Source organism: Liolophura sinensis, chromosome 5 (assembly GCF_032854445.1).
Source record: "Liolophura sinensis isolate JHLJ2023 chromosome 5, CUHK_Ljap_v2, whole genome shotgun sequence".
Taxonomy (NCBI): Eukaryota; Metazoa; Mollusca; class Polyplacophora; order Chitonida; family Chitonidae; genus Liolophura; species Liolophura sinensis.
In genome coordinates, this window is record NC_088299.1 from 9,352,292 (window position 1) to 9,373,001 (window position 20,710).

A 20,710-nucleotide genomic window follows, 5' to 3' on the forward strand; every position below is an offset into this window, starting at 1 on the left:
TGCAATATCTGATAATCAGTGCAAATGATCAAGCCATAGATCTGGCCTGCAAAGTAGACATAGACTATCAGCAGACAGTTGTAACATGTGTCCCTGGATGCATTTAGCAAGAGTTTTATGAGTAATATGAGAACAAAACTGAGTGGATTTGTACACTGTACCTTGTGCCGTCCTTTGTCATCACCATAACATTAGCCACAAACAGCTGATTGTACATGTCCTGTAACAAAACACAACACAAACTCTAACTCTGTCATAACCATCAGTCGGTACACAGTTAAAACCTCATCATTTCACTTGTGTGAATCTTATTTACTCATTCACTGCTGTTGAAAGTCATTCTCAACTTCAAGAGTTTTGTGGGTTGTATAAACCACCATTTTTCTCTGGGTATTTGACAAAATTCCCAACTTACAGCAGCTGCTGATCCAACGAGAGCTGGATTTGAACTTGCAACCTCATTTGTCTGAGGTCTTGCTGGGACCAGTTCACTGCAGGTTTATGTGAGTGGGCCAGCAAAGGCATACTGTCTACCTGCTCCCCACACACCCGCATGGGATTTATGTGCACACAACAAAGGCTTGAGGCTACATTGCCCTGTCATGAGTACAGATAAGAGACAATAGATAAAATACCCCACCCACATATTTATTCTTTCCTCTAAGCATTAAATTTTTTTTTTTTGGCAATAATTCTTCCTTTAAAGATTGTTGTGCTTGGGGTATTATTCAACACATTGGAAATGTAATCTTGTATTAATGAATATGAAAACTGACTCGAAGAGGGAAATTCTTTAATACATAATTTTAAAGTTTTACACAGCTTTCTTAACTTTCACATAAAATACGCACAGAAGCCATTCTTTAGGAAATGATATAATTTAAACGTTAAAAAAAAAAACCCCAATAAACCAACGTATCAATTCAGAAAATTGACAAAATGAACTTGCCGCGCCTAAACAAAAAACTTTTTAACACTGGCCTAAGAACTCTTCACATCGTGCTCATACATGTACACAGACTTCCTGATAGTGTCATCACTTCTGGGTTAAAGCCATGCATCGTTTGTACATTAATATATCATAAGACAAGGCTTATAATAATGTCAGGGACACGATTCAAATCAACAATATCCGCAGCTGGTGTATAACACATAACGTTAATTACTGTCTCTGCCTCTAATAGATGATATAGCGGTATAGCTTGTACATCAACGGCAGCCGTATAGTGTGTAAGGCCCCCGGTGCATTTATCCAGGGTTACCTGTACATCTATACCATGACTCTAATTCCTCAACCTTTTCGCATATGAAAGAGCGACTTTCAGTGCAATTTATGCACATTTTTAATTTGATTTTGAAAACAAAACTACATTGGTTAAGTCGGCCAATTTCAGGGCTACACAAAAAGTATAAATTTATCAGTCTCTACAAAAAAATGCGTTCAGAATATGCTTGACGAAACAGCTTGCAAACGTGCGAAAATTACAGTACGTATAAATGTGTCTAATGAAGACATATGTTCTATAAAAACTTGTGCTCAAGTGAGCACAACAAGAATATATTGGTGAATGGGACAAAAACCACATACTATTGCTTTACATGTGTCACCGACAGCTTGAACCTAGCCCCATGTTGTGAACAGATCAAATACTATCAAGTGTATACTTTATAAATCTTAATACTTTAATCCACTCACTTATAACGTTTAGATGGCCTGCGGTCAGAGGCACGATTCCCCACTGAGTGGCCTTCCTGGCAGTGAAATATGCATGATCTCTTGTCTACACCTGTTCATAACTGGTTTTGTGATGCCAGTAAGCAACTACTGTGTATAGAGAGGTTCACCACCCAGTCTCACCCAGGGGAGAGATCTCGCCAGAGCCATGATATGCCATCTACCGGTTTTACTGTGCTTCTATATACAAGTTAAGCAGAATCTCTGATGATGTCAATAGAGAATGTAACAACAAGCAGAATTGGGGCCAGTTTCACAAAGACGTCGTACATGTACGATAATCGTATATATACGACAATGGTACGGTAGCAGAGACGTACAAATGTACGATTAAAATATGTCATAAGCCGCTTCATAAAACTGGGCCCTGAGTCTTGACATTCATGTCATTGATCTGTACACCAACAATGTTCACAGGTGTCATTAACTCTCCCCTAAACAGGGCACCTCAGCACACTGCCCAACCCATCAACACTCGAGGTGACATGTACATGTAAATAGAAAATGTCACTCTTGATATACTGTATTTCAGCTGAAGTTTAGTATGTAAAAAAATAGTTACAGAAGCACATGAAGACTTTAAAATGAAAATAATGGTGCCTACACTTAAGTTTTTCTAATAAGATATTAAAGGTCCAAAAAACATAAAAATTATGTAAACTTCAGATGAAAAAGTGTGAAAAGTTATTTGTAAATATGGGTTTTGATTATTGTTTCCAAAAAAATTAAGGTCATATCTGCAATTTAACTTTTTATGCTCTTTCATCTGATATTTGAACCATTTTTAAAGTAAAAGAAAGCTAAAATGTAAAGTTCTTAATATAGACAACTGAAAACTACGCATAAAAACACTTTCACTTATTTTTTCTGATCTTTTTTTCAGTGTTGATAGGCATTCAAATATTTTAACAGCACGCTGGACTTTATGAGCCAAAGTGACTGTATCTAGGAACTCTGACATCTTTAAGCTTCTTCTCCTTCAATTAAATTTCACAAAGAACTCTCAAGTGGCCCTGTAAGGTGTATGAATAAATCTGAATCAAGTAAAACATGTCACATCAAAAACTTTAGGTATTTATATCACTGCAGTATGCTATGGAAATGTATGTGTAATCATATGCGTATGACGACATGCATGTATATATTAATTTACCACATCCTAGTTGCAAAATAATGAATTATACATGTACAACTAAGACAAGATTATTTTTCATTCTGCATACTTTCGCTATAATTATTTTTGATAGCTTGGCGTTAATGTATGACCCAATGAGCCTGTTTACAATATCAGACAAGAACAGAGAGAAAAAAAAAAGAAAAACTAGAATGGATCTGCGAAGAGCAGATCCTAGGCCGGGATCCCGGATCGGATCGATGACGTTTTCCCCTTCATGTCCTGTGGATGTTGACACAGATCGAAGACTTTCAGCACACATAGAGTACGTGTGTAGCGCTTTCCACTCAGTGATGTTCAGCTTTACAGCTGTAGCGGTTTTCTCTCATCAGACCTCCAAATATGGTGGGATTAGCGCTTTTTCACGTTTTGATCGCAATTTGCGGCTAAACTATACGTCGCCGGAAAGAAATAAGTCCAGATTCATGATCAGGACGTCAAACTACGTTGGGTAGCATACTTACAATGTTCCTGCCTTCATCCTAGTCGCAAATACATTTAAAATGCATCATATAACAAGGTAACGTCAAACTGCCAAATACAGCAAATCGGCCATTGGACAATATTTGAAGCACTGCAACTCCCACATTTACTGACACACTTCCATGATTTTCTGCACGCCTACAGTACCCATATAGCCCTTTGTGCTCAGTCATTTTCAGCTCCACAGCTGCAGCAGTTTTGTGTCACGTGACCCCCAAATATGGGCAAAAATTGCACTTTTTCGCACTTTCATAGCAATTGACGACAAAACTGTGTGTCGGAGAAAGGAAAAAACCACCAGATTCGTCATCAGAACATCCAACTACGCCTAGCAGCCTACTTAAAACCTTGAAATTGACAACATTTTCATCGCCTGACAAATTGGCTAGGCTGGGATCGAACTCTGACATGACTGACAGGCGTCAGCAGTAAGAGAAAAGAAAGAAAGAAAGAAGACAAAATAAAGCTTGTACTTTTATGTCTCAATCCACAACCTGCCATGAACACACTCACTGCTCTACTGATATCTAGGCCGTTGTTAGAAAGTCAAAACCTGGACCACGGCACATGTCCATATCTGTCAATCACCCTGGCCTGGTTAGAGTATAGTAAAGAATACAAGGCCTGCGCAAAACAAAGCTAACTTTTACAGGTCCACGTCATTTGCTGTTGTAGTTAAAAGTCTACACCATCTGATAGAGCACTGTATAGCTGAATGGCATCCTACAACTGTTTCGGGAGATCACAGACAGTGTAGCTGAAAGCATCAGGTCAAATACTGTAAACCCAGTCCAGTTCCCATCTAACTCCATGTTAAAGCAATAGGATTCCTATCTTTTTCTAAACAAAAACGGTGTTGTCATTTAAACGCTTCTACCGAGAAAACTATTGATCGGAGCTCAAATCCGTTGACGAGTGCTTGAAAGAGCATGTCTTGGGCTACAATTTGGTGCAGGTTGCCATAGTTCTCAAGTTACAGGTCATTGAAATTACGTAACTTTTTTCTTCAGTTTTTTGCTTATATCTCAAAAAGTTACACAGATATGCAAAAAATAAAAGCAGATTCGGAATCAGCAGCTCAAGATACCTCAGAATACGTTGAGAACAACTGACATTTCAGAACTTTTTGTGACGTCACAACTTCGACCAATGGCGAGCTTCCAGAGTTTTGACCGGAAGTGAACCATTTTGCAAAATTATTGTAACTCGTAACCATCTAGCAGCATGTCAAATTTGAAAACAATCGGCTCAGTGGTTCTTGAGAAGAAAATTTTTAAAGGTTTTACACAAAATTCAATATGTCAGCCGAACCACGTGACATAGCAATAAAATGGAGAATTTGTCCGGAGATATTCACCGTCAGAATATATGAGCAAAATTGTTGAACGGTTTCCTTGTAGAAGTTTCCTTGCTAACAATGTCGGTGAAAAAAAATAATAAGAAGAAGAAAAAACAGAACGATTACAATAGGGATTCCGTTCGGGAAGAACGGGATCCCTAATAAGAAAAAACAGAACGATTACAATAGGGATCCCATTCGGGAAGAACGGGATCCCTAAAAAAAAACCCAGCAGGGAAATGATTAATGCAAGAGTTAGCGCATGTATGTATGTCTCTGGTAATTATACGAAATCTGGTATGACTACATAACCAGCTGTGGCCAAAAGACCAGGTGGTGTACTATACATGGCTGTGTAAAAGCAGATTAGCTGTGTTAAATCAATAGCCCTGGGTCAACAGTTCTACGAGATAACTGCATATAAACTGTGTGTATATCAATGTACACAATGTATACATGTAGCTTTATAAAACCAGAGATAAACTGACAGCTGTCACGATCACTAGGTGTGAGCTTTGCAGGAATTTCTCCTTTGGGAAGTTGTTTCAATAAATCACCACTGAGGATGATTGGACAAGACTGAATGCAAATTTAATTACGACAAGGGGAGACAGCATTGGTCTAGTGGTTACAGGATACATGAAAAGGTACTTTTAAACATAGATAATGTTTCTAAGCCCAAATGAAAAAAAAAAATAATGCACCCCCACCCCCCATCAAATTTTTTGAAAAATTTTCATTATGGCAGAATTTTTATAATTGCCGCTCAATATTATGCATGTTTTCCATCAATGGTTGGATTACATCATCGTTGATCTTGCTCGGAGAATGGTGCACACCCCAAAGTGCCTTGAACTCGGTGAACTGTGGTCGCTATAAAAGAATCTCCTTGTATTTAACGTTAATGACTTTACAAAGATTTGTAAGTACTTTTGACACTATAATTTGGTACATAAGGCATTAGATTCAGGTTTCTTAATAAATGAAAAACGTGTTAGCTTAAATGAGTCCTCTGAAACAGAACCAAAATTAGAAGGATGTATTTGACACTGTACATGTAGATGCACTACCTGAAGGGTGACAATCTCGGCTTCTGACAATGGGCACTCGCAGTGGGTGGCCCAGATCATCCATTCCGGCTTCCAGTGAAAGATGAGCCTCAGCAACCCAACCGTCAGCAAGATGGCCCCCCAGGTCAAGATCTGTCTGAGTCTCACCAGGCGGTAACCAATGATCTCCTGTGCAAAGTGAAACAATGCAGAAATTTTATACAGGTTTTCTAAAATGTAACTGTGATATGCCATTGATAAGGTTGAATGATAAAGTATTTTGGGGACACATTCACAGTCTTGTATTTACCCTAATTCCTCAACCTTTTCACATATAAGGCACTCTAATAATTTGACTTTGGAGACAAAAGTACATTGGTTGGATTGGCCAATGTCCAAACTTCACAAAAAGTATAATTTTATCAGTCAACACAGAATAATGCCTTCAGAATATGCCTGAATAAACATCTTGCAAACATGTGAAAAGGTTGAAGAATTACAATACTGTATTTCACCTAAAGTTCAATTTTTTTTTCTTCAGTTAAAAGTGTTGATGTGAACAACTGCACTTCACCTATATTTTAGCATTTTTCACGTGACACATTTTACCTGATTCTGATTGATTCACCCACCTTACAGGCTCTTCTGATTAATTTTTTAAGTGTTAAAAAGTATCACTTTAAAACATTAATGTGTTTCTGGAAGTGTATTCTTACAAGCCAAACTTTACGTAAAATACAGTGTTTTCTGTCAGTACTGAAAATTTCTGCAAGGAATGTCAGGTATAAATCTCTACCTTGTGCACAAGTACAGGTAGAGGCTCAACTTTCAACTGTACTCCTGTAATACACGCACATTAACAAGGGATGTCAGGTGTAAATCTCTTTCATGTGCACAAGTACAGGTAGAGGCTCAACTCTCAACTGTACTCCCGTATTACATGCATATTAACAAGGGATGTCAGGTGTAAATCTCTTCCATGTGCACAAGTACAGGTAGAGGCTCAACTCTCAACTGTACTCCCGTATTACATGCACATTAACAAGGGATGTCAGGTGTAAATCTCTTCCGTGTGCACAAGTACAGGTAGAGGCTCAACTCTCAACTGTACTCCCGTATTACATGCACATTAACAAGGGATGTCAGGTGTAAATCTCTTCCGTGTGCACAAGTACAGATGGAGGCTCAACTCTCAACTGTACTCCCGTATTACATGCACATTAACAAGGGATGTCAGGTGTAAATCTCTTCCGTGTGCACAAGTACAGATGGAGGCTCAACTCTCACCCGTACTCCCTTAGTACATGTACATTAACAAGAATATATGTATTTCACAAATGGACTGCAGTCAATTATATCTGGCACTATTGCATATATATACAAACACACATACTTTCTAGGCCCATTTTTCTCCTTTTTTTTTACAGATGGAGGCAAACTTTCCCAAGCTGATGGAAGATATTTAAAGTGATCTTCAACAATTAATCAAGCCTGCACACCAACAGGTGTGCCATTAACTGCTTATTATCATCAAGACCGAGCAAGTGCAATTTTATGTCCAAGGCTGGGACTGAACCCATGGGTCACATGAGGCTTGTGGAAGGGAGCCCACTGATAACGCCTTACTCATGGAGTCAGGTCATGCTTCCCCGGGATGGCCCCAGCACTTTTCCTTTCTTAACCTTCAGGTACATCAGAATACCCTCCCTGATTTATGTATATATATATATTTTTTAATTAGTTGAATGTTGTTTAATAATTTGATGCCAGTACACTGAGAATTTTTCACGTTAAATGTTAAATTGAGGTTAAATCATTTGTTGTCTTTTGTGTAAATATATAAAACTCAGTTTTGTGGGTGAAAGAAAAAGAAGTACCCAGAGTAAACCACAAACCTTCAGCAAGTTTCTGACAAACATTCCCATAAGTGACAAACGTACATACACACAATACTCATGGAAGACAAGTGGTTTTCAAAGAATGTTACACAGCACATTGCCACACTGGGGCCTTCAACTGTTTACTGTCTCCAAGGCCAAAAGAGCAGTGAGAGCAGGGGAATCTACAAATTTTCTGATCAGGAGTGAACCTCAATGGTTTGGCCTAGAGGGTCTCTCAGTGTCTTGGAGACACCCTACATGTACACTAACAAAACTAACAAAAGAGAGAAAGGGGAAATAGGTGAAAAGTGCAAATGAGTCGGCCGGATTTCAAATTCTTGCTAAATCTATGCCTGTACATTGTGTATCCTAGTGATACTGCATGCATTATGCTTCCATGAGGTATCACAAGTAATTCAAATTCAATTAAGATGATCAACTTGGGTTCATTTTTCTTCTTTATTAGCAAGATTTCATTAACAGTTGTACATATATACCATGAATTTATCTATTTATTTATTTATTTGATTGGTGTTTTACGCCGTACTCAAGAATATTTCACTTATACGACGGCAGCCAGCATTATGGTGGGTGGAAACCGGGCACAGCCCGGGGGAAACCCACGACCATCCACAGGTTGCTGCCAGACCTTCCCACTTACGGCCGAAGAGGAAGCCAGCGTAAACCATGAACAGAAATCATGAAAATGGATTATTTTAAGTGGAAACGTCCTAATTTGCTGCATAGTGAAAGTATCCTTCACTGGTATGACTCCAGACATGCTCAGATACCCTCATTCCTAAACCTTTCTGCATATGAAAGAGCAACTTTCAGTGAATTTCATGCATATTTTTAATTTGATTTTGAAGACAAAACTACATAAGTAAGACTGGCCAATTTCAGGGCTTCGCAAAAAGTATAATTTTAATTTTAATAAACATTTTGCAAACATGCAAAAAGGGTTGAAGAATTACAGTAGACCATTCAGCCTTATGGGTCGGTGGTGTAACATCTTTTTCTGTTAACTCTACACTGTACATGTATATGTACATGGGCATTCATTTGCCCAATCCAAGGCCTTATTAAACCGCTGGTTAGATTGGTCAATATAAAAGTCCTCCTAACACTAATATGTACAGGTACAAAGTTTTCTAGCTCCACAGTTGACACAATGAAACTTCCAAGTACATAGATTTTAAATATATGGGAGCATGTAGAATATAAATAGTAGATCAATGCACTATAAAAGACATGAGGCAGGTTTGTGTTTACTTATAGTTAGCAAAGGCTGTTCTTAAGAATACCTTAACAGTATACCTATACTTAGTGTGCTTATCTGGCCTATATGTGCTTTCATAAGGAATACATGTTAGGTCATCCTTAAAAATATGTTCGTTGGGTGTAAATCAACCCACCGTGTAAAAGGAGACCTACTCTAACAGTTTTTATTGAGATGTTCATAAAAGTTTTTTTTTTATTTTTTATATTTTCCATGTTAATTTCTTTAAAATCCCTATCTTTTTCATTAGCCAGAATAATAATTTAGAATTGGTGGTAAGTCTAGCAAAGAGCTTGCTTCAAGGAGACACATGAATGCCAAACTTCAGTTTAATACACACAGTACTAAAGTCATGAATTTTGTAATTTACAGGAATTTACAGGAAGTGCCAAGCATGAAATATCCCCCTTGTGTCCTTGAGCTTTTGAGTTTCCACCCGGCAGCGCGGTTTCCCTCACCATAATGCTGGCTGCCGTCGTATAAGTGAAATATTCTTGAGTATGACGTAAAACACCAATCAAATAAATAAATAATCATTGAGGTTTAGATGCACGCAAGACCTGAGCTCAACACATGCAGTACTTTTTTTAATACCACCCCTTATTAACATTTACTTTAACACTGCTTTCCCTGTTACTGGAATTCAATCTTGGGGTTTGACGTAAACTACCTCTGAATTTTGTACAGGTAAGCCACAGAAGAATTCCCTTGGGTTACGCCAAACACAGATTTTTTTAAGGATGGCCATATATATTTACCTGTACCTGGGCACACCACAGACTACAAAGCCATCCACTGCTCATTATTTACCTGGACGCGCAGGTGAGTGAATACTTGAATGCACATCAGTCAGACACTTTCCCTCTATTTTCTTGAATCCCCTGAGGCTATAGAAGGCATTATGATTATATTTTGGGAATCCTGCAATGCGGCAATTGCATACTGCTCAAGAATAGAACATCCCCAAGGGGTGCAGAATTCTGGTATTTTTTACATGCACTCAATCCTATATGCAACTTAGATCTAGTAGCAAGGCTACCAAAGAGCTCACCTGTAATAGACACAAGAAAGCAAAACTCCAGCTCAATGCATAAAGTGCTGAAGTCATGAATTTGGTAATTTCATTATTTACCAAATAATGACATAGTAATTAATATGCACACACACCATGGAACACCACCCTTGTGTCATTGGGTTATATATGAATGTAAAAACTTCAGGTCAATACATGGTATACTTTTTTGAAATACCACCCCTAACATTTTGTTTATTACATAATAAACAACATGTCCTGAATTTTGTAATTTACACTATTTAGTCTGCATAGAGTGAACCAACAATGAAACATCTCCCTCGTGTTATTGTGCTCCAACTGTATGCAAAACTTGATCTCACTACATGCAGTACTCTTTAAAATACTACCATAACATTTTGTTTTATGCCAGCAAAGACTCCTGTATATCCTGTAAACATCAAAGTTTTGCCACAACTTTGCCCAACTGCCTCACAGTCATAGTTAAACTGATCTTTGTACATGTAAAATGGCATATTTACTAAAAGCGGAAAGAGGCCTACATGTATAATCAAACCCGTAAGATGAAAGAGACAGGTGATGGGAGTCGGGACATGATTCAGATGGGCATTGCTTCTTTTGTTAGTAACACAAACATATACTTTCAGTATATGCTTTCATATACTTTCACTACATGTTACCTGGAAAACTAAATCAGTGCAAATAACCATTAGGCCATGTTTCCTAATACACATATAATTACCTATATCGGAATTAAAACTTCTCTATCCTGATTATCATTCGGCTCAACCGTCATAAAAAAACTGCTTTTATTGTTTGCCTGCTTAGCTGGATTTACTTATTTATTTTTATTTGATTGGTGTTTAACATTGTACTCAGAAATGTTTCACTTTGCATATGACGGTGGCCAGCATTAATGCGGGAGAAAACCAGGCAGAGCACAGACGTAAACCCACGACAATCCACTGGTTGCTGACAGATCTACCCACGTATCACCAGAGAGGAAGCCAGAGATATCTAGACTTGAACTCTCTTCAATGGAATCTAATGTGTCTCAAGTTGTTTTAATCAGATCCAACAAAGTGACTCAATGTTCGCGACCTCTTCTCGACCTCTTCTCGACCACAGTCCCCCCACCCCCACCCCAACAAACATGCCTTATTAATTAATAAATATTTGATACCTTAGGGCAAAACTCTTTATTTCACCCAAAGGCCAAACTTTTTTCACATGCAGTTTTTTCCTGATTCTGAGAGGTCTATGGATTTTAGAAAGGTGTTCTGAAGTTGGCTTGGAACATGGGATGAAATTCTGCTGGAAAATTGTATGTTTCAGCACCAAAAATAGTATTTTGTGACATTTATTTGCCTCTAAAAATGCACTTTTGTGAGTGAAATGTTAGGTCATTTAGGGCACATGTAGTTCTTCAAAGTGTATGATTCTACAGAGCTACAAAAACACAGGGAAATGTAAGTTCATGACTTCTCCTCACTTACCATCTGCTCCTCTGTACCTGGGTTGATGTACGTCTTAAGAGGGTCCATTGGGGGTGGCCCAGTGCGACCAACTTTAATTTTTGGATCTGTCAATGAAAACAATAAAGAACAACAGGAGATAAATGAAAATGAAATGTTTACTTTCAACAAACCAAAAACAAAAGTCAACAATATCCTGGTTATCCTGGTTGTAGCCACGAGAAAGTAGCTTTCTCCGAGTTACAACAATACAGGATATATGACGCAATGTCAAGTCAGTATTTAGTTCAAGATTACTCAAAAGGCAAAATTTTGTTCGTCCAGGGATAGCCCCAATCTTGATCCAGCCAGAGACAAAAACCATAATTTAAATTAAACTTGCATCATTATCTTTTTTTTTTTAATTAAGTAAAATTCTGTCTCCATCTAGACATTTGATCTGTATCTAATGTCTTCACCATATCATGTACATGTATTTACACGAATCTGTGTGAGTGCATTATTCTTGTTTATACAGTTATTTTGGCATATAACTGAAATGCTATCCGTCCGTATAGGGCGTGTGGGGGACTAACGTTCTCTGGAGTTCAGTGTTCAGTGTGGGGGCCGTTGCACACTGTGGTTAGATTACATGTTTGGCCCTTGTAACCTGTTTCAGGCCTACAAGCAGTAACCTTACACTCTGACGCGTGTGCTCATTTATATGTAATTTTATGGTGGAATCTCTATGCTATCGTCTTAATTTTCTATCCTTACCTATGAAACTAATTAACTTGCTGTGTGGTGGTCACATTGACTGATAGAGTGCAGTGTGCCTTGCTGTCAACAGCCATTTTGAAGTGTCACATGACTTCAGCGCTGACTTCAAAGAAGTCGGTCTCTATAAGCTGGAATTCGCAGGTGTGCGATGATTTGTTTGAGAGGTGGCAATGAACTCAGTGTCACAATGAATGTCAGAATTCTAGATGGACTAATGCTTAGTCTAATCTAAGTTAAGTACTGACACGTATGGATATTGCCACTAAAGACAAGACAACAATCTTAAGTCTAAATCAAAGGTAGAGTGTAGATTTTTTTTAATTGAAAATACTCCTCATTCGCCCAACACTCATGTATGCGAATGCCGTTCGCCACCAGAGTTCTAGCCCCAATTTCCGGTACATGCGCGAGCGCTCCCACACGGAACTCCCGAGAACGTGAATCCCTCATCAAATATGGGAGTTCACCCCTATGTACAATACCACTCGTGAAATAAATGAAATGAAAAAACATAGGCTACTCATAATACATAGGACTACGTAAATCACAAATGTAGCGGTGAACAAATCATAACAGAATGAGACACATCAAATATATTTTTTTAAAAAACACGTTTCCACAGACAGGAACTCTATGGCGTTTAACGTACTGAAACTGCTACGAAAACTGGACCCCTCGTGAGACACTGGCCAGTGCAAATCCGCATGCCCCATCTAATGAACAACACTTCTATGTGAACATGAAACGCCTTTTGTCCGCTTTAAAGATAAGTCGGTATAATATCTAACCTTCTTTCCTCGTCATCTTTCTTGCTTGAGCGATTCGGCGGACACTGACTGACAACTACAGAGAGATTTACTCCAAGTTGTTTTTCTCCGTCTGCTAGCTGCCCTCCATGCTTCACCTGACAATGTTAACCACGTGACTGCACCCATGTTCGGAACATCTCGGAAAAATCCGGTTTCCGAAATGTCTTTATGCCGAAGGGTGAAAAAAAAAGATCTCTGCTGAGGATAAATACTGTTACACCAGGGTAAGGAACAATGTAAAACGGGAAAGTCGGAAAGCAATAGTCAAAAATAATAAATAAATAAACTTTTATGATACAGAAAGAAATGAAGGAAATGGAGTTCAACAAATCATGGAGGTTCTGACAAATTAACCTACTGTATTTCACCTAAAGTTTATCATTTTTCCGGAGATAGATTTTGCTTGATTCGGACTGATTGGTTCATTCATCCCTCTTCTAGGTTAAATTATGAGTCTGGTTAATTTCTTATCAGATACACTTGAGTGATTACAGCAAAGGTTCATTTTAAGGTGTTCGACGTTAAAGCCTAAGCACTCACTCATTTTAAGGCCTTTAGGCCTATGTGCTACTGAACGGGAGTATTTATACACTAAACTGCAGGTGAAATGTAGAGCTAGGTGAAATGCCGGCTCAATACATATGTGGGCATGTACTTATTTGGTCTAATTACAGTATACTTCTAAAAAAAAGGAGAGAGCGAGAAAAAAACATGTCCGCCAAACCGAATCTATAACTCTATCAAATTGCTGGAAATATGAATATGTTTTTATTTAATTTTATTTTAACGTAAAAAAGCAAATGTGAAATATATCCGTATACGTATATAAGTCTATACATGTATGTATCACCTGCAGACTAATCAAGAATTTTTCAACTGATAAAAAAAAGAAAAAAAAAAGCCATATAGCTTTGATGTGAGATATATAAGATATAATACAATGAGGTAAACTCCTATCAAATAAATTAAAATACATAAATAAATGAGATGATTAGTTCAGATGTCATTTTGAAAATTTAACAGTTTTACGGTTAATAGGAATCAGTGCAATATGGGGTGTTATTGTCATCTTCTCCAAAGCTTAATGAAGTCTTCCTAATACGACATGCATGTCACCGATACACGCATTGTACAGGGATAGGTGTAGGCTAACTGAGTTATACAACATGACGGGTAAAAGTCATTTCCACTCCATTAATCAAGCAGGGTAAAAATGATTTTGGTTTCCAATATTCTTGAGATCGGCGTAAAACACCAATCAGATAAATAAATAAATAAATAAATAAATCAATCAATCAATCAATCAATCAATAAATAAATTTGGTTTCCTGAAGGTATTGAGCGTTAAGTTGCAGATTCTCCCGTTCTCACGACATGCATGCATGATTGTGTGGCCTTGGTGATAATACAAAAGCGGAGGTTGCGGTGTCCCTTCCACCACTTTTCAACCCAACCATGTTGTTAAAAAGTATGCTACACAAAATACTCCATGGCTGCCTCACTTTTGCTGAAGTTTTCAAAATCGACCGTTAAAATATTTTGTTGAATTTGTTCAAACTATGGAAGCCGGACAAGGCCATCATCATCCCATCGTCCCATCGCCCGACTATGGGTCGAAGCGATGGCACGATGGCACGAAGCGATTGCACGAAGTGAAGGTATACGATCTTAACACCGTGTCAATGCCTCGTGCCATTGTGTCATCGCTTTGTGCCATTGTGCCGTCGGTTCGCATCATCGTGCCACTGCTTCGTGCCATCGTCGGACGATGGGAAGTTGGTACGATGATGGCATTATTCTGCTTCGTACATAAATCAACCAAAAGAAATTATATATTTAAATGGTGGATATTTCAATGGTGGCAAAAGCGATCGTGACTTCATGCAGACGTATTGAATTTTATATCGGACTTTTTTGTACACTCGATGTAACCCAGCATTCAACTGGAGTGAATACTATATCCCCGCTTACCCCCGAAAGCAGGCGCGTCGGAAGCATTTTAAAAGTGGTACGGCGATCGATCCACTATCACAGCATAAAATGTTAGGATCCAGGGGCCGAACAGGCTTTGGGATGCTAGACGGCTGCAGATGCCCTGAAATCGTTTTAGGGGGTTTTTATTCTTCACATAGATCTGTTGTAGTTTTATGTGTTTAACAGTTAACAGTGCACATGTGTGTGCATGAGTCTTCATATAATATCGGGCGCCATTAAATTGGTTTGACTACTTTTGATATATTCTTTTATTTATTTATATTTTTTATGACAAAATCGAGATTGTCTTGTATCACACAGCTGGAATGGAATTAATTGCCTTTTGCAATTTACGGATTGTACTGCTGTTGTCTATTTCTTTAGCCAGTCACCTACGTTCGGCTGGCTGTAAAATCAGTTATACTCACTACCAAAATTCATTTCGTTGGTGACATGTAGCAACCCAAGTTTTACACACTGACATGTTGATAGTTCATGTTCCTGCAAAGTTAAAAAGAAGTTAGAACAATTTTTTCTATATCATAATAGCTTACCACTTTTCATCTATAAATAAAATAAAACATTTATTTATCTATTTATTTAATTATTTGATTGGTATTTTACGCCGTACTCAAGAATATATCACTAATAGGATGGCACCCAGCATTATGGTGAGAGGAAATCGGTCAGAGCCTGGGGGAAACCCACGACCACCCGAAGGCTGCTGGCAGATTTTCAACGTTCGACCTAAGAGGAAGCCAGCATCAGCTGGACTTGAAAAGTCGTACCAATTAAAGGCGACCACCAAACTGAGGCCCATGCATACACATATATCCTGTTGACTGTTAAGGAAATTAAAACTACAATGGATCTATGTGAAGAATAATAACCACGTAAAACGGTTTCAGGGCATCGCCAGCTTTCCAGCATCCCAAAGCTTCCGGGGCAAGACGGTCCATTGACACTCGCCTTTTGTGCTGAGATAGTCGACCGATGGCCGTACCACTTCAAATGGCTTGCACAGCGCCTGATTTACGTTCTCCTGTAAAGTCAATCATAATCAAGCCAAATGCATCACCTGATAACTGCTAAACTTATGAACTTTAAGTACATATGAAATATGAAAGCCATCCTGTACTTATATATTTATGCCATATTGTGCATGACTTAATCAGAACTTTGAGAATGCCTAGGGGCTTTATATTCATCGCGTTGAGTTAGATCGCCACGTTGGACATATGAAGGTGGCAATCAAAGCGCAGCTGAGATACATATATTTTGTTATCAACAATTGATATTCTAGCATGGTACACGATTTGAATACTGATTTCACTGAGTCGCCTAAAACATACCTTGCCTCTTTCCAACATCACTGACAAACTGTTGACTACTTCTCTTTTTGCATGATTCCGTCCTATCTTCGTACTTTATATAATTTATTAGTTCTTTGGTGGTTAGTGTTATACGTCGTTTTGAGAACTGAATTTGCGATTACTGACCTGGAACATCTTTGTTGGTTGATTGGTATATGAATGTCTGTTTCGACATAGGTTTTTTTGTCTCTCAGCTGATATAGGATCCAAGAACTTCCAGGACCTTCTCGGTCTCTGGACCCTCGTCTGATGGGCTTGGATAGTGTCATGTAAAGCAATCCCCAGAAGAAAGAAGGTTTATCGAAAGCGTCCAGGAAATGTGCGTACAAATGCAATCACTATGTTGTAATCAAAATTTTACTTTACTTCATGTAGACTCTCCCTGCCTCAAGAAGACACAATATTTGTACAAATGCCTAATGACTCATCGTCGCCATATAACTGAAAAAATTGGTAAGCACGACGTTAAACTCAAGCGTAGGCCTACCTATATACCCGTATACATCTGTAACTCTCCTATGGTATGCTGATGGAGGGAAAGGTACAGATTGAAAGCTAAATAAATTGGGCGGGTAACTTAGGCAGGTGTTGTAGCACGGGTCCCTCGCTAAGCTTCACAGTGAGGGTAAGGACATTAACAATGTCTTTGTGCATGTAAGCCATCTCTTGATTGGGCTGCCTTTCACTTATTTATTTATTTATTTAATTGTGCTATGGGTGTTAAACGCTGCACTCAAGAATATTTCACTTATACGATGGCGGCCAGCATTATGGTGGGAGGAAACCGGACAGAACCCAGAGGAACCTCGCGACCATGCATCCGCAGGTTGCTAGAAAACCTTCCGACGTGCCGCCGGAGATGCTACCTCTCAAAATATAGTTTATGTATCGCCACTTACATATATGATGTTAATATTTATGTTCCACAAGTGGTACCCTCAACTCAAAATGAAAGCCGCTTTATTGTTCGTTTTGGATTTTGGCTGCGGCGGAATTCTGCTACACGTACTCAGTACATATACCTGGAATCAGTACCCTGTTAGCGCTTCCGTTACTCGGGATATTTTGAACGCTGTGTGCGCTACAAAGCTTTGAAGTTCACCCTTGAGAGTTCTTAGAAGCAGACAAACGGACACATTTCCAAGATGAGGGCTCCCTAAGTTTAATTCCTCCCAAACTTAGTGTGTGATGTTGAGAGGTGTTAGGAATTGTGTGGTGCTAAAATTACTGCGCAGGTGGATTCTTGGTATCTATATTATGGGAATTGTTTGTTATGGAAACTATTGGCAGGTATTAGTTTTAATACTGAAAGTTTGAAATTCACAAGGACACAAGCAGATAGGTGGTGATGAGGCTGCAAATGACGTCCCCCTGGCACCCCTCCCAGCTGCTGGTTTAAAAAGGTCCATATTTTGCTGGTCAACCTATTCAAGATTTTAATGGCTGCTTTTTCACAGGCTGGGCCAGGTATGTACAAAAGTTTATTGGTCACGGAATATTTGGGGCTGAGTTACATCACTAAACGTTGAGATTGTTGCTTATGGGAAACTATTACGGATCTGAGGTGACCTTTATGTCCATCAGCTTATCAGTCACCAAGGCCATATTAACTGTGATGGAGGGGGGAAATTAACATGATTCCATAATTCCATGATCTTGTGAACCCTGATGGTTTCACCGGATTTAACGCTAGCGCAAGTAACGAGATCTGGGTAATGGTCCATCGTACATCGTACTTAACAATTTATCAGTTCATACCGCCAAAGTGCTGTCGCCACTGAAGTATCATGCCGAAGACAACAGACATGGCACCCCACTCTGTCACATTATGCTGACACCAAGCCAGCCAAACCAGGGCAAGTATGATAAAGCGACAACCACATTGGTCAGCGGTTGATTACCTGCGAGTAGATCATATAGTCTTTGTATATACATATATCTGGCGTGTGCAGTATAACGCAAAACCATCACACCTTTTGTGATCACTGGATCCACTTATAGTAGAGCATATAGGTCATGAGTTACGACCGTTAATCATTATTTTCTTTTGATTCAGACACGGATTGGCTCCAACAGTTCCTGACAGAAATATACATATAGTTCACGGAAGCAATTTGCTCATTATGGTTTGCTGCTCTGAAAGAAAACAGGCTGTCCTGAGGGTTTAGATCTTTAAGGACTAAACATAAGCGTCATGTCCGACATTCATATACCATTCGTAGTCCGTAAAGGGCGTTCCAAGTCGATAATCACAAGATCCATTTCCAAAACAACGTTTAACACTAGCTCCCAAAGACAAAGGTATGTAAGAAATTATACCGGTAACACACAAGACAGAAGCGGTCATCAGTTTATAATGATGCCGGGCAGACAGTGGATATTCCAGGCATGAATTCGATATCAAAGTTCAAATTCGTAGTCCATGAATGAGTTCCATGTCAAATAACAATTAAACAAGTATCTCAGTCGCGCGTTGATTGCAACTGTTCGTAAAGGCATCATGCAGATGTAATGAGCATGGCTACCTTTACGGCCCCTAGCCTCAGGTTAAGCGGTATTAGATACAGTTCACACGATAATAAATGTACGTAAGTATGTAAGCTTGGGTTTTCACATCGTACTTAACAATTTATCAGTTCATACCCCCAAAGTGCTGTCGCCACTGCAGTATCACGCCAAAGACACCAGACATGGCACCCCACCCAGTCGAATTATAGTGACACCAAGCCAGCCAAACCAGAGCCCAGTTTCACAAAGATGTCGTTCAAGTATTATAATCGCACATATAAGAGGATGACACGATAATAGTGACGTGCAAAATATCGTACGACAAATGTTCGATAAAAAAACATGTCGCATGCCGATTTGTGAAACTGGGCACTGTTTCCTTGCTCTATAAACTCTCAGGGCTGAGCAACAAGTACCATTTGGTATGAACCGACCCGGGTTTGATCCCAGGTTTCCTAACTTCGAGGCGAACGATGTGATCATTAAGCCACCGAAGCGGTTCACACGGCTATGAAGAACTTATCTAAGTTTAGTAGTCTATATCATTAAAGACGTACAGCATAGCGAGTGAAACCAGAACAGCGACGAAAGTGTGATAACTGGCAATGGGTCACACGTAGGCCTAATCATTGAAATATTGCCTCTTGTCAGCTTACCTCGGACAGGATTTTATGTAACTGTTCATTTAAGTGCATTAATAATAGCAATTTACACGCCCCCTAGCGCCATTACTTAATCAGAAATAGGTAAAAAGAATGCAGGTATGTTAATTACAATTTATGAGGCGTCACTGGTCTAGAAATACTCAAAATGCTGTGTGGTCATCACATTTAACATACAATCAAATTAACACAATGCAAAGTGACCAGGCCTCGAGGATGCTTAGTCCACCAGCAAAAGTATGTAGACCATTCCTCCCTATGTCATTACGTTTTGTACGCAAGCTGAGAACGTATTACTGAAGCTTTTCAAGAGAACATGTGATGGTCATACGGCCTGGGCCCGAGTCACCCTTGCGTCAGTGAAAAAAAGGTACCTCATTAATTACCCGATGGTTCCAGACAAACAAGGAAGAGGAAACACAGGTTAAATTGCAAATAGACCCAGACTTTATTTTTGGTTGGAAGCTTAAAGCAGGAATAATTGCATTCGATAAACAAGTATTAAAGAAAAGATGAAAAGCTTACATTTGGCTTATGTTTCTCGAACAAACCTGAATCCATAATTTATCACTACAGATCCAAAGCCATTTACATCTTTATGTCTTGTATATGTTTGTATACATGCGTAATTAAGGAAAAAAATAATACAGGGAATTACGGTAGTATATTGCCATCATGACAGCTGTGTATCGTTGGGCATTACGGAGCCTGTTTACTAATAGCCATCATGGAAAGCGCGCGGTACTCTGAGGTCAGTAAATCTGCCTGCTTTTATTAGAGCAATATTGAAGGTGCAACTGCTGTCCACGGCACAGCCGATGGCAGTTCCGGTCCGCCCTTGCAGACTGACCCTGTCGTATTGATTCAAGATGAGAAAAGCGGAGTTGGTCGATGTCGAGTAGTCGCCCTTGGCTTTTGCAGAGTTGATGACGACGCCGTTGCTAGTCAGCGCAACGTGGGCTGGTTTCCGACTCCCGGGCTTGGTTTGGATGTTGTAGCTGATGATGTAACATCCGGGTACTGGCGCTGTGAAGACGCCGTTAACGTTGTTGTATCCACCGTTGATGTTTGTGATGATTCTGTCAAAGACGATGGTCTCTCGTTTGCTGAAGCCCTGGTCTGTGGTCTTCGTTGCCGTACTCGCCACCACATCTTCAGGATTTACCCACACCGCTGAC

General features: G+C 39.2%; 1 protein-coding gene across 4 annotated transcripts in view; it reads right to left on the minus strand.

The window, feature by feature from the left end:
- Positions 1–13,119, minus strand: part of LOC135466063 (polyamine-transporting ATPase 13A3-like) — a 58,635-nt gene extending 45,516 nt beyond the window's left edge. For all 4 annotated transcript variants that reach the window (XR_010444082.1, XR_010444083.1, XM_064743474.1 and 1 more), the window contains exons 1-4: positions 12,995–13,119; positions 11,469–11,554; positions 5,802–5,969; positions 162–220 (exon numbers count right to left, since the gene is read on the minus strand). Coding sequence is in view for 2 of the 4 variants with exons in the window: in XM_064743474.1 (XP_064599544.1) it covers positions 162–220; positions 5,802–5,969; positions 11,469–11,554; positions 12,995–13,010 (329 nt within the window). In the remaining 2 variants the exon portion in view is untranslated. The remainder of the gene's footprint in view (positions 1–161; positions 221–5,801; positions 5,970–11,468; positions 11,555–12,994) is intronic.
- Positions 13,120–20,710: the final 7,591 nt, after the last annotated feature.